The 23,936-nt window shown below is 41.8% G+C and overlaps 1 protein-coding gene across 1 annotated transcript in view; it reads left to right on the forward strand.

Moving 5' to 3' along the window:
- The first annotated feature begins 327 nt into the window (after positions 1–327).
- Positions 328–23,936, forward strand: part of cylda (cylindromatosis (turban tumor syndrome), a) — a 41,929-nt gene continuing 18,320 nt past the window's right edge. Inside the window, exons 1-5 of the mRNA XM_056278448.1 lie at positions 328–576; positions 2,171–2,713; positions 3,868–4,176; positions 6,986–7,091; positions 8,379–8,480. Of these exons, the coding sequence (XP_056134423.1) occupies positions 2,222–2,713; positions 3,868–4,176; positions 6,986–7,091; positions 8,379–8,480 (1,009 nt within the window). The 5' untranslated portion in view covers positions 328–576; positions 2,171–2,221. The remainder of the gene's footprint in view (positions 577–2,170; positions 2,714–3,867; positions 4,177–6,985; positions 7,092–8,378; positions 8,481–23,936) is intronic.

A 23,936-nucleotide genomic window follows, 5' to 3' on the forward strand; every position in this document is an offset into this window, starting at 1 on the left:
TAAAGTTGTCTACGCACAAGATGACATTACATCGGGTGCCACTTTTTTTCTGGGTAATTACATGTAAATTAATAGCGGTCTTCTATTATTTCTGGGCCAGCATCCACAGTTCAACCTAATCGTCCGCTGTGCTACTGGGAAAACCCCCAAAGTGAGCCTTAATCACAGACGCAGCGAACAAAACCACTCATCCCTTCAGTATGAAGCAGATGACCAATCAATGCCCGTGCGTGCAGACGAGCACGTACACGTCAAACCCTGAGCTTATGTTGGGTCGTCTTCTGTAGATCCAATTTTATATTTACATACATTGTTTGGCTGCTCATATTTCTCTTGTAGCAAAAACGTAGATGAACGCTGTCAACATTTTGGCGGAGGTTGGCAGTTCCCTGCCAGACCGCTGGCCGTTGATCAGCTGGTGAGGCTAACATTAGCCTGCTAGCTGGCTAACGAGCTAGTTGAGTAGGCTATCCCTTAGTCGAACATAGAGCTTTTTGATTTACCGAAAGCTTACTGCGATTGATTTTTGACATGACAGCCATCTCCAACATATAACGTATCTAATGTGACTATAAGGTAAGGAAAACGTAAGATGAACATTACGTTTTGATGTTGTTTGTGTGCCTTAGCTGCCTTAGCTAACGCTAACGTAGCACACTAGCTACTTCCTCCCCTTGAGGAGCCTCTGAGTGGGAACCGTTAGCTGAGAGCGTACCGCTGTGCTAGCCGTCAGTGGGAAACTTTGTCAAAAAACGAATTAGGCTAAATCTGCAGCCGGCATATACGTTGGGTTTATAGTTACATTTCGAACCAGCTCATTTACTTTGCTCAGGAGTCCAAGGTGGACTGGAAAGCCCGTTATCAGAGTAGCACTGCGAGTGCTGTTGACGTATCCTGAAAACGTTACGATGCCACAACGCTGCTGTGAAAACGAATGAATACCACTTTAGACGCAGCTCTGGAGCCATGCCGGTTTAGAAAATGATGGCTACACTCTTGGTCCCCATTGACCGCATGTTTGATCATCGTGACTAACGTTTTGAGTCCTCCCAGTCGGATTAAGGGGAAAGCCCGGTGTTTCATATCTGAACTATGTCCTATGTGTAAGAATACGCTAAACGCTTTATACAGTCCGCTGGTGCGAATATTCATACTAAGCCATAAACGGAACAAGGATAAGAATGCTCTTTATTGAATTGATTCTCATTTTTCAGCAAGATGAGACTTGCAACAGTATTCGTTCCAGACTACACTTGAACCAGATGCCACGCGGGGCCTCTCAGCTCCTTACCTTAACAATAGACAAGTTAACCAGTGTGTCAGTGGAATGCCACTTATGAAGGATTTGTGATCAGTCAACTCAGGAGCAAGGAACTCAAGCGTTGCCTCAAGCTTGTTCCAGTTATCACGGTTTCGTTCCAGTTTTTCCAAGTACTTTGGATAAACTGCACTTACATAAAATTAGTTACTAACCGTTTAAACATTTAAAACATGCTTAATTGGTGTTAAAATGCTAACAGTGGTGTGCTCTTGATAGACAGCAGTTTAGTTGCCAATCCATCTTGTCGTTTTGGTAAAACTCAGTCCCCATTTTTACTAGCCTGAGATTGCCGTAGAGAAAGAAACGCATTATCATGGTAGGCGTTTTTGCCCATGCCGTCAAAATCAGTTTGACCTACTCAGGGGTGGGCAATCTTATCAAGAAAGGGCCAGTGTGGGTGAAGGTTTTGTTCAAGCCAAGCAGTTATACACCTGATCCCACTACTCAACCAGTCGAGTCTTTGCTCAGGAACTTGATTAGGAGACACAGGTGTGTAATGGTTGATTGGAACAAAAACTTTCACCCACACTGGCCCTTTCTGGATAAGGTTGCCCACCTCTGTACTATATTCTCAAAAGAAAATGACCTACTGTGTGGGAAGGGATGTAAATCTTTAACTTGTATTTAGAGTTAATAGTTTTAGGATGAACCTGTTCTAGTTGTGGTTCTGTTTTAGTAGTTTTTCTGCCTTTAAGTAACCACTGTTTTCAAATGATCGACTCTATGGAGAAATTTGCTGTGTTTTTTTTTTTTTGTAAGACGCATGAACTATTGCATTGAATACAGGCCATGTAATGGACATTTTACCATCTTTTCCCAGAGACACTAATGTATCATTCTTATGAACAGACCACAGGTCAAGCTTGCCTTGATGTGAGACATCTTGTAGAGCATGCAGCCATGAGCTCTGCCTTGTGGAGCCAGGAGAAGCCCAGTGGGGGCTTCAGGGAGGACTGGCGCTTCTACATGGTGGTGAAGGAGTGTACGGTAGAAAAGCCTCCCCAGAAGACCCTAAGGATACCCCGCGGCAGTCTAGGCCAAGCCTGCCAGGAACGCAACAGCCTGGGGCGCACATTGCCTCCAAGCAAGGGCAAGAGGAGTCTCCGCATCCTGGACCAAACCAATGTGGTGCTTAGCCTGGACGAACGGGATGTTCTGGAGCTGGATGAGAAGCTGGCCGAGCTGCTTTTCCCTATCACCAACTGTGAAGAGCGATATGCCCTGCTGTGTAACAAGCCTCGCTTGGAGAGTGCCCGCAACATCGATTGCGGATCAAAGGTGCAGGTCCAGCTGCGCTCAGGGGATGATCCCCTGCCAGGGGTGGTCCGATTTAAGGGCTCGCTGCTCCCTGACAGGGCCCTCTCAGGAATCTGGTTTGGAGTGGAATTGCTGGTGAGAAGCATTTGCCATTTGTCCTAGTACTGCAGTCTCATGCTTGTAGATAATTGTGCACAGGATACTGGTTCATCAATTCCTTTCTATTCATTTAGCAGTGGTTCTCTCCTAAAGCAAGAACCCAGCCATCTTTACTAGGAAAAATGCACATTTAATAATCAAAAGTAGAGAAGTAATGTTGGTTAATGTTTTTCATTGAGTTGTGTTTTTCTTAGGATAGATTGTCATAAGGAAGTAATTTTCTGCATTGCTACCTGCAGTAGAGCCAAAACTTGGATAAAAATGGAGACACATGGAACCAGAATTACAATTATAGCCAAGCACCACTGCTGCATACAATTACTGAAGAAAGCCCATCACTATACTTCTATCTTGCACACCCAGTTGTCTAGATGCTAAATGTAGTTTTTTGAGTCATAACATGCACTGCATTCTGTAATGAGTCAAGGCAGCTAACAAGATGCAAAAGATCTCCTATAAGGGGCACAATGTCATGTTTTTTCCTTTGACTGAGTTTAACCCTGAGCGCCGTGAGCAGGCTAAGGGTATAGGCAGTCTGATCCGTTACAAGGATCAGACTGCCCCTTGTCAGGGCAAAGAACGTAGCATTTTTCCCTTCCTTATACTTTGATCAATTTCCTAATCCCACTGTAAAATGGAATACTTTGCTGTACCTAGTTTTTGCTAAAATTTTACAGCAGATTTTGGTATTCTTATCAGTTTTCACATCTAAAACTCCTGTGAAGCTCATATAAAACACTAAAGACCTAACGCATCAAAATAAAGTGGAATATCTAATGTGAGTATGACGGATTAGGAAGTAAACAAATTAAGGGGCCCATGGGTCTCTTCTGTACAGAGTTCAAAACATAACGTGGTATTGTGTTATAAAAACATCCCTTCATTAGAGCGTAGTTCAATCAATTACTCAGAGGTACGCCACTTCTATGCAATTAAAAATTAGCAGCAAGCCATTAAAAGCCCACTGCTGTGATCGATCAGACACCCAAAGAGATGCTTCATGTTGACTTCCTCCTCTTGCGAAGTGCTGAGCAGGCAGCTTTGCGAGCAGCCCTCTTTGTTATGGCAATGATATTCACATTTCTCTCTTGCTCAGTGTCTCTCTGCATCTCTCCCCCTCCCTTATTTAGGAGGAGGGCCGGGGCCAGGGCTTCACGGAGGGTTCCTACCAGGGCCGGCAGCTTTTCCGCTGTGAGGATGAGTGTGGTGTTTTTGTTGCCCTTGATAAGCTGGAGCTGTGGGAGGATGAGGAGGAAGAGCTGGGGGAACTGGAGGTGGACCATGTCACTCTGGTGGAAGAAGAGCAAGACTTTCCTCCACTGGAGATAAACTCCAGGGTCCTGGTACAGACCAGGGAGGGACCTGAGAGAGGCACCATAATCTTCTGTGACCTGCTGCCAGGCAATGAGAGCCTGGGCTACTATGTGGGAGTTGACATGGTAAGGGCTCCTCTAAATAGGCAGTGGAATTGCATGCCCATTTCCTAGATTTTTTTAGCTTAGTTTAATTACTAGAATGAGGAGTAGCCCTAAGTAAGGTGAAGTAAAGTTGCCTAACCCTAAATTCCTAGAAGGTTCCTGTAGAGATGCACCAATCCACATTTTTTTTTAGTTCCCGATCGGAATCCGATACCTGAATTTGGATATCTGCCGATGCCGATACCTACCGATATCAGAGCTCTTTTTTCTTGAATATTATTGTTATTATTATAATTGTTGCTGTTGGTGTTAGTATTATGTATAAGGTTACATGAGGCTTTAGTAAACTACACATTTTATTAAAAGGGCAAAACATATCCAAAAATGAATTAAATTTAGTCCAAAGCAATTTATTTGAACTGTAGGCTTCATATACAAACAGGTGTAGGAGTGCAAACTGCTATGGCAACTCCTTTAATGTGTATATTGACTTAAAGAGTCAAACTGCTTTTTTTCTTCTCCAAATTACCCAAAATAATTCAAATGTTTTTACAAAAGGACCTTGCCTGGAGTAATTTTGTGTTTTAAATGACAAAGAATTATATTTTTTTGTTGGTAAACAATATAAAACAACACTGACTATGTGGTGATCTGTAAAACCAACTGGAAATGTGTTGTTCCTGACTAAGCTGGTGTTATGGTGTCTGGTGATGTATACATCCTGTCTAGCCTGGCAGCACTGGCCCTGTTCCCTGAAACGTTTACCCATGTGTACTGTCTGGTGTTTGGCGTTTTTATTTCTTATTTTTTATTGTGACAATAACCTGGATAAAGGGATGTATGATTGTAGATGTGGTTCTTAACGTGTCCTGTCACTTGTCGTCACCGAAGAGCCAGAAGGAGGATGATAACATCGTCATCTTCCTTCTCCTGGCTTTCGGTGACAGGCGGGTCCACCGCTGCCTCCTCACCGTCACTCTGCACCTCCTGCCTGGGCTCCACTGCATTAGCTACCGGGGGAGGTTACGCACGCAGCAGCACCACTAACTCCAAGTACACTGGGTCGCTCTGATACTGTTACTACGTCATCTATGGCCATTTTAGCTTTCTCCAAATTACTATGAAGTTTAGGAGTCTACTGGTTTACATTATGTGGGGTTTCACCCCATGGCCATTGGCCTCGTTACCTCATTGCCGCCTTGCCACTTACCCTGCTTCAGCCATCTGGTCGGCGGCTTTTGCATCCTCTGCTTTGTGCTCTCTATGCAGTCAAGCAAAGTGCATGTGTCCCACATCCTCACACTCAAAACCCTTATGCTACTTGAACTTACATATACCACATTGGCTATCGGCTTAAAATTGCATTATTACATGTTTATGATTAATAAAAACATCAGACCATGGAATCTGGATCGGTCGTGGCTCGGTAACGTCAATCCGATATCTGATGAGTGAATTACGTCGGAATCGGCACCCGATACTGATATTGGATCGGATTGGTCCCAACACTAGGTTCCTGCTGCAGTCAGTTAATTAACACTAAGTATGCCTCCATCGAAACCCTTAGCATACCTGGATGGGGTCTAGATAGTTGCTGTATGGAGACAGAGGAGCTGGTAAAGACAGGAATGTTTTGTTACAGTTGTATGGCAATGTGCATTAACTGAAATGATACCGTTTAAATATACATGTTAAAGCCTAATCAGGAAGGAAGACAAATCTAATCAACGTGTGATGTTGATTAATACAATACTTAAATGTCAGAACAATTAGCCTATATTATGGCAAGGGTAGGCTGAGTCCTTGTAGCTGATTGGCAACCCCTTTCTCAATTTTGATGTGTGTGATTACATCATGCTAATCTTTTTTGTGTATCAAGCTGCTCTTGAGGATTACTCTTGCATTACACTATAAGTAGGTGATAAATCCTTCATGCACATGTGTACAGATATTTAGTTGTATTTTGCATTGTATGATTTTTAGGGGTTAGGGTTAGCACCTGTTTCTATCTCTGGACTTAAGTGTCATTTTTTGATCTTTTCTTTATTTCATGCACCCCGCTTATAATGATATGTTTTATTCCTCCCAAGCTATGTCTTTGGGGGACTTTTAACTCTAAGCCTCAGAAACTTTAAAAATACAGGTCTGGGTTTCTGGGGGATCATATGTTAAGAGCAGGTGTAAGCTAGGCTAATGGTTGCCCGTGGTCACAAGCAGCTAGTATCTGCATAGTGTTGCCAGGCGGGAGTGATATTGTAGTCATGGCAAGATTGAAATAAATAACTGAGATGTTTTACTGCTGATTGTTAGTAGCAGCAGCTGCCCACTCTGTGCATCTGAGCCACCCACACAAAGGCAAAGCAGTCACGCGGAGAGTGAGGTAAAGACTCAGCGCTGTATGACCCAACAGCATGGCAAGGGTCCAGCAGGAGAAAAAGAAGCCCGCTGCTTTGCTTCATTTTGCCACCAGCCTCGGCACTAGGCTTACGCTTTATCCTAGTGAGGCACAGTCCCAGCTTTAATCTAGACGAGAGCGTAGTGGCAGTGCAAAGGGGAACTTGGAGGTGGCAGGAGGTTCATTGCCGTGGTGGATTACATGAAATCAGCTGGGATTACAACAGTGCTGGTTGTTGAGCTCAAGTTGTTTTTAAATAGGAAGACATTGATAGAAAAAAAAAAAAAAACAGATGCTAGATAGATACCTGGGGAAAGAAGCTGCTGCAACAGGCGTCTGCTCTATTAGAGCCACCTTGGACCAGATCAGTGTTTTTTGCAAAATGAGAATCGCCTGCGGGGGGCTATAAGGTTCTTGAATCTCCAACTTTTTCAGGACAATCCTATTGGGGACTGGGATGGTGTGTTTGATGGAAAGCTGCTTTGTAATTTCGCCAGCTTGGAGCACACTCGTCTTGTCCCCATCTGTGACGTAATGCCAGGTGAGCCACCCATTTTCCCATTTTATCTAACTGTTTTTCTTGCCATGTATTTATTTTGGAATCCTAGCATATTTAATTTTCTGTAAGTCCTTCGACAGTGCTTCTATCGGAGCAGCAGCGAGCCCTGTCTGAGAGTTGGGAGTTTGTGTTTTGCTGGCTGTGGGAACAGAGGGCCTTTTGTGTTGATTGCTCACTTGTTTTTGAAAGTCAAGTGAGATACTTGGGTTCTTTGTTCTACACATTGGCTTATTGATTTGTTTTTGTGTGCAACTGCCTTCCCCCTGTCGATTGGGCCACTTCCATTTACACAAATCATGTCAAGTTTATTTTAATTGCCCAAAACCACCAAATAGTCCCCAAAGGGGTTTACAATCAGTGCAATATACGACACCCTCTATCCTTAGACCCTCGACTTGGATGAGAAAAAAATGCCACAAGAAAAACCTTATCAGGAAAAATGTGAGAAATCTTAGGAAGAATAAAAGATGGAGGGATCCCTCTTCCAGGTTTAGGACTGTTGTATGCAACATCACTAGGGAATTTGTACTTGAAATTTGTACTTGAATTTTTGGATTTTCACTGTTATTGCCTTGTCTTTCTTGAATTTGGACATTTTCTTCATTTGTAAGGACTAAGTACACAAAAAAACCAGAACTTTCTTTATTTTGCATTAGTTTCACTTTTGTCAGTTTGCATAAAATTCACATTCATTATTATAATTCTTTGTAAATTCACTAATCTCAGCTCACAGAAAATGCCAGAAAAGCATGCACCCACAATGTTTTCTATGATATTTGTACGCCTGTTGTTATGCAACAAGTGTGTTGTACCCTATAAGGACCTGTTTTTGTAGTTTCAGTCTCCCCTCTGAAAGACGATGATCTGCTTTTCAATTGGGTAGAATTGTTTACTTGTATAGTTATTACATTTTAATTTTATTGGTGCCGTGATTTTATTTTTCTTCCTCGGTTGGTATTAGCTGATGCCCATTTTACACCAGACATCACTGTTATACCTCATTGGAATTAGCCTTTTTTTTTTAATTTAACTGGTCTCTGTCGTGACTTGGAGGACTAAAATATTAGAAGCCAACTAGCCAGAGTCATTAATAGGAAATAGACAATGTATTGCTAAATGTTCAAACCTTTCAGCTGCTCCTTCTACTTTGATATCTCTTTATATTGGATCAAGAAATCCAAAACACAGATGCCAAGCACAATAAATGTATTAAAATGTGTGCTTATTGGGCTGGTGTACCTTTAATGTGTGTATTTTTGGGCTGTACAGAATATTCCATGCAGGACCAAAGACTGCAAAAGCACAGTTTTGCCCCCAGAGGCACCAGCAGTGACAAGTCCTCGTCTGGCCAAAGCAAACCAAAGAACAAAGGTACTGCACTGCTGTTTATTTCGCAAACCTAACCGACTTATCCATGGCTTGGTGTGACCGTAATATTTGAAGGACAGTTCCACTGTAAATACGTTATTGAGTCCAGCTTCAGGCATTTCTTTAATTTGAAGAAGCACCAGCTATTTTTGCTGTCCAGAGGTTCTCATTTGCTAGTTTTCACAGATCAAGGAGAATCTAATCCCGTGGAATTGCATTGTCCTGATGGGTAACAGACAGATTTATGGATTTATCTCTGTATAGGTTATTTTTCCTACGATAACAGATGCTGAATATAAGCTATGGGAAGGTAACTCATCCATTTTTGGCACTACAACCTGATAATGCTGCAAGATTGCAACTTTCTTGAACCCGAGAACAAAAAAAAAAAACTAAGTAATTTGTGGGGATGGGGTGATGCAACATTTTAAAAGGTTGCTTTGCAAAAAGACAAGCCACATGCTTTTGATGGAATCCCCTTATATCATACAGTTTTGCATATCAGAAGGCATGATTGCTGTTTGGAGGTATTTGGAAAGATTCTTGATTCTTGTTCCAAGTGTGCCAATTTGATAATTGTATGTGGCCCTGATTTAAAAAAAAAAAATATATATATATATATATATATATGGACAAAAGTAAAAAGTATTGGGACACCTGGCCATTACACCTACAGGAGCTTTTATGACATCCCAGTTGGTTCCCCTTTTGCAGCTATAACAGCTTCCATTCTTCTAGGAAGGCTTTCTACAAGATTTTGGAGTGTGTCTGTGGGAATTTTTGCCCATTCATCCAGAAGAGCGTTTGTGAGGTCAGGCACTGATGTTGAACGAGAAGACCTGGCCTGCAGTCTCCGTTCTAGTTCATCCCAAAGGTGTTCGATGGGGTTGAGGTCAGGGCTCTGCAAGCCAGTCAAGTTCTTCCACACCAAACTCACCCAACCATGTCTTAATGGGCCTTGCTTTGTGCAATATGGCACAGTCATGCTGGAATAGAAAAGGGCCCTCCCCAAACTGTTCCCACTAAGTGGGAAGCATAGAATTGTCCAAAATGTCTTGGTATGCTGAAGCGTTAAGATTTCCCTTCACTGGAACTAAGGGGCCTAGCCCAACCCCTGAAAAACAACCCCATACCATTATCCCTCCTCCACCAAACTTTACAGGTGGCACAATGCAGTCAGGCAGGTAATGTTCTCCTGGCATCTGCCAAACCCAGACTCGTCCAGCAGACTGCCAGACAGAGAAGCACGATTCGTCACTCCACAGAACACGTTTCCACTGCTCCAGAGTCCAGTGGCAACGTGCGTTACACCACTCCATCTGACACTTGGCATTGTGCTTGGTGATGTAAGGCTTGCATGCAGCTGCTTGGCCATGGAAACCCATTCCATGAAGCTCCCGGTGCACAGTTTTTGTGCTGATGTTAATGCCAGAGGAAGTTTGGAACTTTGCAGTTACTGAGTCAACAGAGTGTTGGCGACTTCTGCGCGCATGTGCCTCAGCACTCGTTGACCCCACTGTGTGACTACGTGGTCTGCCACTTCATGGCTGAGTTGCTATTGTTCCTAAACGCTTCCACTTTTCAATAATACCACTTACAGTTGACCGTGGAATATCTAGCAGGGAAGACATTTCACAAACTGACTTATTGCAAAGGTGGCATCCTATGACAGTACCACGCTTGAATTCAATGAGCTGTTCAGAACGACCCATTCTTTCACAAATGTTTGAAATGCAGACTGCATGGCTAGCTGCTGGATTTTATACACCTGTGGAAATGGGTCTGAATGAAACACCTGAATTCAATGATTAAGAGGTGTGTCCCAATACTTTTGTCCTTACAGCGTGTTAGTGTGTGTGTGTGTGTGTGTGTATGTGTGTGTGTGTATGTGTGTATATATATATATATATATGTATATATATATATATATATATATATATATATGAGACGTGTGTGTGTGTGTATTGCACTGAGAACATAGCCTGTAAATGCTGATTAATGTGATTAATGCACTTTTTCATAGTCCCTCTTTACTTTTTTATCTCTCACTTTTTATCTGGCTTTCTACTTTCCCCGAGTAAGAAACACACACACACGCACACACACGCACACACGCACACTTTGCTTATTCTGTGCTTTTTTCTCGTGTACTTGTTATTTACAGGATTAGGTCACCAGTTTGGCAGTAGAAGCAAGTCTGAGTTTTACTATACTTTAAATGGCAGCTCAGTTGATCCCCCAACCCAGTCCAAATCCAAAAGCACATGGTACATTGATGAAGGTAAAACATTAGCTGAGGTGTACACTCATGAGACAAAGACTGTTTTAATAGCGAGCTCCTGTTCACATGAAGCTACCTACTAATCCCTCTTACTTTTACATGCTTTTGGAAGTCCTGTATAGCTGAATGGCGCTGACATTGCCAAGATTAACGGTTCAATCCCCTATTGGTTGACTCATGCTGAAACGCATGATCTAGCTATACTGTAAGAGCTTCCACATTTGTTAAAGACCAGTAGTTCACCTATGTTCATTTAATACTAAATTTAGTTTGTATATCACTTTTCAAAACAATTATCCAAGTCCCTTACACACAGTAAAACAACAATACAAAATGATGGTGGTATATGGTTAAAACTACAATCCTGAAGATTTACATACAAACAAATGTTCTTTTGGATACCCTCTATTCTTGTTTAATTTTAGAAAATAGCTAATCTATGAATATCCAGGACTTTCAAGTGGAAGATGATACAACACTTTGTTAGTGATCATGTTTTGTGTCTTCATAGCAGGCAAATGAGTAAGAAGGCAGGTAATGCTGAATTTGAAAAAAACAAAAGTTGTTATGGTGAACAAGCATATATGGAACACCCAAGCTAATAGAAGACCCTTAATAATGGATACTACAACCTCAGTAGCTAAAACCAAGGTTCCAACTTTTTTTTTTTTTTTTAGCAGTTGGGAAGGTGCTGACAAAACGGCACTGTAGACACTTTCATATCCTATGGGGTGCCCTTTAGGAAAAATAATCAATTTAGTTTATATATTTATATATATTACTGTGATGGACTGGTGGCCTGTCCCCACCTGCCACTGCTGGGATAAGCTCCAGCATCCCCGTGACCATCGGTTTCATTGTCTCATATTGGTTTTATTCACTCATGTATGCATCATTTATACATCTTTTGGTCTTAGTGTCATTTATTTTGGTTTGCTATTTGTGCATCTATCACTTTGATTGTATCTTATATTGGTTTCATTCACTCGTGTTGGTTTGATGTGCTGACGTATTGGATTGTCATTTTTGTTTGTCATTTACGTTTATATTGGGTCTTCTGAGTGCACTTTCTTGAGATTTTGTTTCATTAGATCGATAACAGCTGTTTATTCTCTTACGCTCTTGTCTCTCTATTCTGCTCTAACCTCTTCATTTGTCCTACTGATTCTACTGTTTTCTGTGCTTAGTTCACTTATCGCTGAATTCGCTAGTTTTTTCTCAAACAACTCTTGTGTAAGTAGGCAGCGTTTTGTTCCTAGTCTCTTTACTAGCTTCTTGTTTAGCCTAGCTTAACAGTTATCTTCATTATATTTGCATCCAAAGCAGTATCGTTAAAGTGGTGACTGTTCCGCAGTTTCAGATAGATTGTCTCTACTAGAGAGATGTGTTCGTGAACTAGAGCAGCTTCTTTCAGCTAGGACTACGTTAGACATGACAGGCACTACAGATAGTCTTAGCCCCAGGCCTGACAGCAGTCCTGCTATTGTTGGCACTTGCTGAGCCTCGTTGGCAGATGTAGCAGTATTTGTGGCTCTTTACCTGCATGGGAAGGCTTGCAAGAGCAAGCCACCAGTTGTGTGGCCTGGTCTGCAGTCACCTCCCCCGACTGCAAACCGGTTTTCACTCCTCACTAGCCCTGTTGGTAGTCTACCGGCCAGTGTGCCTCGCCTGCTCCTGTCTACAGAGTTATGCAATGCACACTAGTGATAGGAAACTCCGTTACCCGCTATATCAGATCAGCTTCACCAGCCATGTTTAACCGTTTACCCAGGGCCAAAGTCTCCGACATAGAGGATAATAGGGTGCTGGCATCACGGAGGGAGAATCAGGGAACCCAAGAACACTGCACCACTACTTTCAGCAACATTAGTTATGTCGGCACCAATAATGCTAGGATGAAACAATCCGAGATAACAAAATATAATCTAGTCAGGACGCTTGAGTAGGCTAGAAAGATGTTGGCAGGGATTAATTGTCTCTGGTCGCATCCCCATGGGGGGTAATGATGAGATGTACAGTAGGCTCACCTCAGTGAACCGTTGGCTGGCTCGTTACTGTAATGAACAGGGATTTGATTTTGTTGATAACTGGCCTTCTTTCTGGGGCTGCCCTTAACTGCTGAAAGCAGATGGCATTCACCCTACTGGAGACGGTTTTGCTCTTGTCTAGCAATATAGATAGCTGTTTATGTTTAGTTTGACACTTGGGACTTGCTATTCAGCAGGTCGCAGGTGATTAGAGAGCTGGCTAGGTTTATATCTCGTGCGGCTGTGGAGTCAACTACACTGCTCAAAAAAATAAAGGGAACACATAAGCAATGCAATGTATCTCCAAGTCAATCACACTTTTGAGATATCAACCTGTCCAGTTAGGAAGCAACACTGATTTGTGAATCAATTTCACCTGTTGGCAAATTGTCTAATTTCTACCAGGTGGAAATTAGACAATTTGCAAGACAACCCCTATAACAGGAATGGATTTGCAGGTGGTGGCCACAGACCATTTGCCTGTCCTCATCTTTTCTGGCCAATCTTTGGTTAGTTTTTCATTTTGCTAGTGCCCTCACCACTAGAGGTGGCATGAGGCGGTATCTGCAACCTACAGAAGTTGCTCAGGTAGTGCAGCTCATCCAGGATGGCACATCAATGCGTGCTGTGGCAAGAAGATTTGATGTGTCTCCCAGCACAGTGTCCAGAGCATGGAGGAGGTACCAGGAGACAGGCCAGTACACCAGGAGACGTGGAGGGGGCCGCAGGAGGACAACAACCCCGCAGCAGGACCGCTATCTGGTCCTTTGTGCAAGGAGGAACAGGAGGAGCACTGCCGGAGCCCTACAAAACGACCTTCAACAGGCCACTAATGTGCAGGTTTCTGCTCAAACAGTGAGAAACAGAATGCATGAGGATGGTATGAGGGCCCGACGTCCACAATTGGGGCCTGTGCTCACAGCCCAACACCGTGCAGCCCGATTGACCTTTGCCAGAGAACATCTTGGTTGGCAGATTCGCCATTGGCGCCCTGTGCTCCTCACAGATGAGAGCTGGTTCACACTGAACACATGTGACAGACGTGAGAGAGTCTGGAGACGCTGTGGAGAACGTTCTGCTGCCTGCAACATCCTCCAGCATGACCGGTTTGGTGGTGGGTCAGTGATGGTCTGGTGATGGTCTGGGGAGGCATATCCTTGGAGGGCCACACAGACCTCTACGTGCTAGCCAGAGGTACCATGACTGCCATTAGGTACCGGGATGAGATCCTCAGACCCATTGTCAGACCATATGCTGGTGCAGTGGGCCCTGGGTTCCTGCTCATGCATGACAATGCTCGTCCTCATGTGGCCAGAGTGTGTCAGCAGTTCCTGTATGTCGAGGGCATTGATGCTATGGACTGGCCTGCACATTCCCCAGACCTGAATCCAATCGAGCACCTCTGGGACATCATGTCTCATACCATCCGCCAACGCGATGTCGCACCACAGACTGTCCAGGAGTTGACCGATGCCCTGATCCAGGTCTGGGAGGAGATCCCTCAGGAGACCATCCGTCGTCTCATCAGGAGCATGCCCAGACGTTGTAGGGAGTGCATACAGGCACGTGGAGGCCACACACACTACTGAGCCTCATTTTGAATCGTCTTGAAGAATTTCCACAGAAGTTGGATCAGCCTATGTTCTCATTTTCCACTTTGATTTTGAGTATGATTCTGAATCCAGACCTTAATGGGCTAATGATTTTGATTTCCATTGATCATTCTTAGGTTATTTTGCTCTAAACACATTCCTCTGTCTAATAAATAAAGATTGTCAGCTGAAATATTTCATTCATCAAGGTCTATATTGTGTTTTTAGGTGTTCCCTTTATTTTTTTGAGCAGTATAGTTTAGTCAATAAGTCTAGTCAAGGACATTCTCATAGTATAGCTTATCAGACTGACAGCTTGGTCTATAGCATTGAGAAAGTCTCCCTTCCCTGCTGTATTGCTTGCAAACTCGCCTCTCCTAAATTCATTCCTATCACTGGTGGTGGGGAAATGTGCAACGAAGCACCTAATAATCTACAGAACCAAACATCTAAAGTTATCAAAAGTGTGACCACACATTCAAATTGTAGGTCTTCAAAATTGTCAATTGATAAACAAGATGCTTGAACAAGATGCTTAAATTTGGTTTCAGAAATATTAGATCACTGTCTGTCTACCAAAGCCTTACTAATAAATGCTCTGATTCTTGAAAATAGTTTTGATATGACTGGGTTATGTGAAACATGGCTGAAACCAAATGTCTTCCTTCCCTTAAATGAAGCTTCCCCACCTGACTATACTTGTGCCCATGTAGCTTGGGCAAATAAACAAGGTGGGAGTGTCACCTTAATATTTAAGTCTATTTTCAATTTAATCTTTTGAGGCTCTTATTTTAAGTCCATCTCCCTCGGCCACAAACCGACTACTCAGTCCACATTGTTTTACTCTATTGACCTCCTGGCCCTTACTCACTATTTCTTGAAGAATTTGGAGAATTTATCTCAGGTCTTGTTACTCATTCTGATGAGATTCTAATTCTTGATGATTTCAATACTCATAAGGCTGCTGATCGTCTAAGTAAAGCCTTTCTTGTTAATGCTTTTGGGTTTGCTCAGTTTGTTCAAGAGTTGACTCATTGCAGTGGTAATACCTTGATTTAGTTTTTCACCTTAATATTTAAGTCTATTTACAATTTAACTTCTAAACCTAATCTAAATTCAAATGTTTTGAGGCTTGTATTTGAAGTCCATCTCCCTCAGCCATGAACAGTCTCTGCTCAGTCCACATTGTGATACTCTATCAACCTCCTGGCTCTTACTGTTTCTTGAAGAATTTGGTGAATTTATCTCAGGTGTTGGTACTCATTCTGATGAGATTCTAATTCTTGGTGGTTTCAATATTCATCTGAATAAGGCTGTTCAAGAGTCGACTCATTGCAGTGGTAACACCCTTGATTTGGTTTTATCTAAAGCGATAGCTGTTTCTGATCTGACTGTCTTGCCAACCACATCTGCTGTCAGATCTTTTTTCCATTAAATTGAAGCATAATTAGCCTGTCCTGTTAATGTCGGCACAGCTGTAATTGCCACTTGCCACATTGGTTCGTCCACTGTAGCTGCATTTGGCCAGCAGCTGCCTGAAGTCTTGGCTCCTTTCACTGTAGAAACAGACTGTTCAAATTCTCACTAGTGACTTAGATGTGGCCCTCTCTAGTCTCCTCGATTCATGTCTTGATGCATGCTCAAAATCCAGGTAAGAAAATCCAAGAAGGTTGAATCAGTTCATTTGGATACAACGTTTATTGACAGATACACCCCTGGGAAATGGGACAAGCGGAAAGAAGAAGAAGACATTTCATCACTCAACTAAGTGCCATCTTCAGTCTGAAGACTGAAACTGTTACTTAGTTGAGTGATGAAACATATCTGTCAATAAACGTTGGATCCGGATGAACTGATTCAACCTTCTTTGATCTCCTTGATTCAGTTGCACCTCTCACTACCAGAGATGGGCGATTAAAGAGGCCTACAACCTGGTTTAATGACGAGACACATGCTCTTGAGTGGGCCTGCAGGAGACTGAAACGTAAATGGCAAAAATAAAAATCAGGAGTTTTTTTTGTGGTTTTTTTTGTTTGTTTTTTTTTGTGCCTATCTTGGCATGAGTATTTATTGAAGTACAAGCATTCTTTATCTGCTGTGAAAGCGCTGTATCTTTCGCTTAATCAATATTAATAATATTAATCCCAGATTTCTCTTTGAGACTGTAGCTAAATTTACTTAAAAAGCAGCCATCTATTAGCTGCTCACCATTCATGGCCAACGAGTTTCTAAACATTTTCTGCAGTAAGGTTGATGAGACCAGCAATTAAATTAGTTCTTCAACTCCAGCTGTTGCTGCAGATCCTGTCTTAGCAAATTTATATATATACAATGAGTCACTGATAGTCTCTGTTATTAGAGCTTTTGAGACTATCTCTCTTGATACTTTGACTAAGCTCGTGTCAGCTTCTAAACCACCTACTTGCCTACTTGACCTTTTACCAGCAAAAGTTTGTAATGACCTCTGGGCTTTCCTGGGACCTACAATGCTACTAGACATTGTTAATTTATCACTTAACTACTGGCACTGTTCCCAGCAGTTTTAAGACAGCTGTGGTCAAACCTCTACTTAAGAAACTGCACCTCATTCTGGGGTATCTTAATAGCTATCGACCAGTCTCTAATCTTCCATTCTGTTCTAAAGAGTAAGGAGATTTGTGTGTCAACAACTTTTGATCTGTATAGAAGAAAATTATCTATATGAACCTTTTCAGTTGGCTTTCAGGGCCTGTCACTCCACTGAAACTGCTCTGACCAGAGTGGTTAACGATCTTCTACTTGCTATGGACTCTGATTCCTCCTCTTTGCTTCTACCACTGGACCTCAGCGCAGCCTTTGACACCATTAATCACTATATACTGTTAGGCAGAATAAATTGTACTTTTGGTGTCACTAGCCAAGCTCTCTCTTGGATTAAGTCCTACTTATCTGGAAGAACAGTGTCTGCTATAATAACATTACATCAGAATTCTCTGACATTAAATATGGTGTACCTCAGGGCTAAGTTCTTAGCCCTCTACTTGTCTCCCTTTATATTTCACCTCTTGGCCAAATTATATGTAGTCATGGAATACATTTTTATTACTATGTGGATGATACTCGGCTGTATGTGCCTATAAGGGTTGATGATTTTACTCAAATGAGTAATTTCAAGGGCTGCTTGGCTGCTGTGAAAAATTGGATGTCACTAAATTTCCTCCTTTTACATTTGATAAATCTGAGATGCTGGTTTTCAGCCCTGCTAGATACCAATTTGCTCAAGTAACAACAACAACAACAGACAACTCTGTGATTCCACAAAGTGTGGCAGCCAAAAATCTTGGTGTTATGTTTGATCCCAGCCTTTCCTTTGATAAGCACATTGAAGAAATCACCAAGACTACCTTTTTCACTTATGCAACATAGCTAAAATTCAGTCTTTCCTGTCCATGGCTGATGCAGAGACTCTGATACATCCATTTGTTTCATCCTGACTTGATTACAGTAATGGTTTGTTTCCAGGTCTGCCACATGCTAGTACTAAAAGTCTTAAGATGGTTGAAAATGCTGAAGCTAAATCATAACTAAATCTAGAAAATTTGACCATATTAGACCAATTCTTGCATCCCTTCATTAGCTTCCTATCTATGTTAGGTGTTTCTGCTGACTTTAAAATCCTAAATGGGCTTGCCAATAATACCTGTCTGGTCTCCTTAAATCATATATTCCACCTCGAGCTCCCCGCTCTCAAAATACAGGGTTCCTGTGTGTACCCAAATTTAAAAAGAAGTCAGCTGGTAGCAGGGCCTTTTCCTATCAGACCGCTTTCTTTTGGAATAACCTGCCTGCTGCCATCAGACAATCAGAGTCTTTTGAGTCCTTTAAATCCAAACTTAGAACTCATCTTTTTGCCTAAATGTACAGTTAGTCGCATTCATGACAATTGAGTACTTCATGATCAGTACTGCATGGCAGATCGGTTTCTGTCTCAATGAATTTACGAAGCACTGTTCTGCCGACGACATTATAGATTATAGACTATTTCAACTGTTCTCTTTTCCCTCGCATGTATTTGCTCTCTCTCTGAATGATGTCTTCTCCTTTTTCTTCTCCCGTGTATGTGAATGGTGTGATGTGAGTCTCTCCCTGTGCACATATAGTCAGTCCTCTTCCCAGGTCTCCATGGTGATGGTAGTCACCACCTGGACACTGCTTGGTATCTTCCTCATCACATTCTGTATATATCTTATAAATCCAAATAATTTTGTTATCCTGTTTCAATGTTGTATTCTTCTCTCTCTGTGATGTGTGACTAATGTCTTTTCTGGGCTCTTCTCCAATGTATGTGACTGGTATGATGTGAGTCTCCTCTGTGTGCATGTGTAGTCTGTCCTCCTGCCAGGCCTACATGTTGATGGTGGTCACGTAGTTCAGGTCCTAGGCTGTTCCAGTGGCATCTGGACACTGCTTGGCGTCCTCCTCTTCATATATATCTTATAATTCCATTATAATTCTGTTATTCTCTTTGTGTTGTATTTTGTAAAATGTGTTTTATTCTGTACACACAACATCCATTGCATGTCTGTCTGTCTTGGGAGAGAGATCTTGCCTTTGTTGCTCTCTCTGAGGTTTCTTCCTATTTTTTCTCCCTGTTAAAGGGTTTTGTTTTTAGGGAGTTATTCCATATCCGATGCAAGGGTCTAAGGACAGGATGTTGTGTTGCTGTAAAGCCTCCTAAGGCAAATTTGTAATTTGTTACATTGGGCTCTACAAATAAAATTGACTGTCATTCGTGCATATATTGGTTTGTTGTTTACTTATCTATTGGTTCTTCATTTACACAACTATTGGTTTGCGTGTCTATTATATTGGTTTCATTCACTGATGTATTGGTTTTATTGGTCAGTCATTTATGTTTTTATTGGTTTGCTACTTGCACACCGGTTGGTTTGAGTGTCATTTATATTGGTTTGATGTGCGTATGTATTAGTTGGTCATTTACGACTGCGTTGGTTTGTCATTGTCACCTATTGGTTTATCTTTGACACGTATTGGTTTGTTATTCATGCATATATCAGTTTGGTATTACAGTCAGGCATGATGAAGGCAGCTTGCCTTGTATTGACATATTGAAAATATTATTTTTCACATTTTCACAACTGCATTTTACTGTACTTTAAATAATTTTCATTTTGAAATAATCAGGCACATCATTTTCACCGTGTAAGCTAGGACCCGTTTTGGCGCCTTTAGAGGTAGTGACAGAAGAGGACGTCAAGCATCTTTGGAGATGCTGGTACTTTAGTCATGTTGTCATTAAAATAATCTTCCCACTACCTTGTTTAGTGAAAGTTGACATTGAGAGAGCAAGGAAATTGATGGCGTCTATTTTAGTTGATGAACCTTTGCTGTCACCATGAATTGACACCATGAATCGATAATCGGAATGGGAGGTCAGCCACCTGAAGCCTATACTATGAAGCAGGATTTGGGGTTAGCAAGGTTTAAAGTTTAACCCTGGGTTTTCAATGTCACGATGGTGGTTAACTTTTTACTAGGGTATATCGCCATGGTAACTTACGCTGCAGACCTAACCTGCTCCTGAGCCGGTTATGGTCGAGATAACGGGTCAATACGTATAAAAGCGTCACCTACTGACCAGTCAGTTCTCTTGGAAAATGGCATTACCATTCCGAGAAGATCCCATGGACCTCAGTGCACAAATAGTGAGAGGTTCTCTTAGGAAGGCAAGAGTTTTTAGACCAAAAAAACTCATTGGCTTTTCCTCTCAGTGGAGGGAATGGCTTATCTTGTTCAGCTTCTTGAGCTGTATGTTGCCAGTATCAATACACAGTATCAAAGTTGGAGTGTAGTCCTGTGGAGGAGAGCCTCCTCCAGTGTTCCCTGCTTCCTTTTTTTTCTCCTGTTGGCTGTAAGCAATTTCAAAGCCATGTCATTGTTCTATAGGCCTTTATACACCGATATCCTAAAACAGAGACTGATTAAAGCCTTGTACTTGTTGACCTTATAAGATTTGCAAGTAAGCCTACTTGCCACCGGTTTGAATTATGTTTTCGTATTTGTTCTTTATTTGCTCCCAAGACCGTTTAACACTGCCAGGGTTGCAGCTCAAAGAATCTGGCTAAGTGTCTTACAAACCTCAATTCCAATGAAGTTGGGATGTTGTGTAAAACATAAATAAAAACAGAATACAATGATTTGCAAATCTTTTTTGACCTGTATTCAATTGAATACACTATACATACAAGATATTTAATGTTCAAACTGATAAACTTTGTTTGTTTTTTTTTTTTGCAAATATTCCCTCATTTTGAATTTGATGCCTGTAACACGTTCCAAAAAAAAGCTGGGACAGGGGCATGTTCACCACTGTGTTACATCACCTTTCCTTTTAACAACACTCAATAAGTGTTTGGGAACTGAGGACACTAATTGTTGAAGCTTTGTAGGTGGAATTCTTTCCCATTCTTGCTTGATGTACGACTTCAGTTTCTCAACAGTCCGGGGTCTCCGTTGTCGTATTTTGCGCTTCATAATGCGCCACACATTTTCAATGGGAGACAGGTCTGGACTGCAGGCAGGCCAGTCTAGTACCCGCAGTCTTTTACTACAAAGCCACGCTGTTGTAACACGTGCAGATGTGGCTTGGCATTGTCTTGCTGAAATAAGCAGGGACATCCCTGAAAAAGACATCGCTTGGATGGCAGCATATGTTGCTCCAAAACCTGTATGTACAATTTAGCATTAATGGTGCCTTCACAGATGCGCAAGTTACCATGCCATGGGCACTAACACACCCCCATACCATCACAGATGCTGGCTTTTGAACTGGATGGTCTTTTTCCTCTTTAGCCCGGAGGACACGACGTCCATGATTTCCAAAAACAATTTGAAATGTGGACTCGTCAGACCACAGCACACTTTTCCACTTTGCGTCAGTCCATCTCAGATGACCTCGGGCCCAGAGAAGCTGGCGGCGTTTCTGGGTGTTGTTGATATATGGCTTTTGCTTTGCATGGTAGAGTTTTAACTTGGACTTGTAGATGTAGCAACGAACTGTGTTAACTGACAATGGTTTTCCCAAGTGTTCCTGAGCCCACATGGTAATATCCTTTACAGAATGATGTTAGTTTTTAATGCAGTGCCGCCTGAGGGATCGAAGGTCACAGGCATTCAATGTTGGTTTTCGGCCTTGCCGCTTATGTGCAGAGATTTCTCCAGATTCTCTGAATCTTTTGATGATATTATGGACTGTAGATGATGAAATCCCTAAATTCCTTGCAATTGTACGTTGAGAAACGTTCTTAAACTGTTGGACTATTTGCTCACACAGTTGCTCACAAAGTGGCAAACCTCGCCCCATCCTTGCTTGTGGACGACTGAGCCTTTCGGGGATGCTCCTTTCATACCCAATCATGACACTCACCTGTTTCCAATTAACCTGCTCACCTGTGGAATGTTCCAAACAGGTGTTTTTGAGCACTCCTCAACTTTCCCAGTCTTTTGGTGCCCCTGTCCCAGCTTCTTTGGAACATGTTGCAGGCATCAAATTCAAAATGAGTGAATATTTGCAAAAAACAATAAAGTTTATCAGTTTGAACATTAAATATCTTATCTTTGTAGTGTATTCAATTGATTATAGGTCGAAAAGGATTTGCAAATCATTGTATTCTGTTTTTATTCACGTTTTACACAACGTCCCAACTTCATTGGAATTGGGGTTTGTACATGCCATAAGAATATGTCTAAGTAGCACATTATTTAACGGAATACACAATTGTAGTTGCAGTCAGATTTATTCATGCCTTAATGATGGGATATTGATAAGCCTTAGAACTTGGGCATTCACAAAGTCGGCAACTTTTTTTTGCCAGCTTTCCTTTGGCAGCAGCAACTGTGTTGCATTTAGCCTGGATCATAGCTATTTTAAAATTCTTCATCCATCCATCCATCCATTATCCAAACCGCTTATCCTACACAGGGTCGTGGGGATGCTGGAGCCTGTCCCAGCAGTCACTGGGTGGCAGGCGAGGAGACACCCTTTCTTCATATTTGTTTAATATAGTTTTCTCAGCTTGTGTAAAGTATGTGGCTCTGGTAGACTTTTCCATGTTTGTGGTTGGTCATACGGTGCAAACACCGCCATTTTACCTGAATGCACTCTTAGCTGGACTGGGAAAACCTGGGTTGACTTAACGAGTAACTAGCGTTTGTTCTTTGGACAGTGGAATTTTTGGACTTTGTTGCTCTGAGTGGACTGTTGTTGACTGTTTGTTTTTTTGTTTTTTTTGGCTTTGTTCTCTCTGTTTTTATATGTTTTTGGTGATGTCGTTTTGGGGAAATTTGGGATGTGTGTTTTTGTCTTTTGTGTTGCACTGCTGTGGGCTGGGGGAAACGGAATTTATTTTCTTTTGTGTACACGAGTACATGAAAAAATGACAATAAATTGTTACTGATTCCTCAAGCACATCAAATCAATACTTGAGTGAATGAAACCAATATAAGAGACAATTAAACATATATATATCCACACACACACACACACACACTAAATTGATTATTGTATCCTAAAGGGCACCCATAATATCCAGTGGATCTCCAGGATTTGGAGTGGTAAAACATGCGATTACTAGTATCCGTATATCAATGGATTAAAGAAAAACAACAATCTACAGGGTTGTAGCTTTAAATGTATTCATCAGTCTGTGTGTATACATGTGTATGCTTGCTGCAATACAGATAAATGCCCCCTGGTTCTTCATAAGTAGGATGAATACTTGATCATTTGGTGACAATTTATCCTAACAGCAGGTAAATGACCCCAATCTCTTAACAGTCTTCAGGAGTGTGACGCAGTAGCTTGCTATCAAGACTTTCCATTGGCGTCCTGTCTTACATTACCATTCAGTGTCAGATTCCACCTGCATGGGGCTTTCGGTGTGCCACGGTTTTCAGCTGGTCAACAAAGGCTTTTAATAGGGCTGGAAATGTGTCACCTGCTTTTTCTTTGACTTTAGTGCTGGAAACGTATCACATCCAAAATGTCTTTCATTGGGAAAGCTCTGTGTAAAAATGTGAGAGTTTATAGTGCATAATACAGACTAAAGTATGATGCATATTCTGAGTAAGGCCTGCTATAATTTGCACAAGGTGGCTTTTTGCCCAAAGCACTAGTAAAAGCCTTTACCGCTGGGCTTAGCTGTAAGTGATGTGATCAGTTCATTGCATTGTTGCCCTTAAAGTGTGGGAAACAAGTTTGTCTGAATAAACAGAAAGGAAGTCACTAGTATAACTGCATGAAGTGATGTGCACCAGATGTGAGGGAATCTATGTGATTCATAATGATGAAATCCAATCATACAAGCCACAGCCTGTTCCATTTTTTTCCCCATGGGATTTAAAGTAGAGAAAAATTATTGTGAATAAAATCATGACCCTGGTTATTGTTAATTTCAGATGTTTAATAATCAAGAGCCTAATTGAGTCAATTTAAAATGGATATAGTATTTACAAATGCTATAGTGGAGTATATGACTTCCTTGAGTAATGGTGGGACACC

Source organism: Lampris incognitus, chromosome 4 (assembly GCF_029633865.1).
Source record: "Lampris incognitus isolate fLamInc1 chromosome 4, fLamInc1.hap2, whole genome shotgun sequence".
In the NCBI taxonomy this organism is placed as follows: Eukaryota; Metazoa; Chordata; class Actinopteri; order Lampriformes; family Lampridae; genus Lampris; species Lampris incognitus.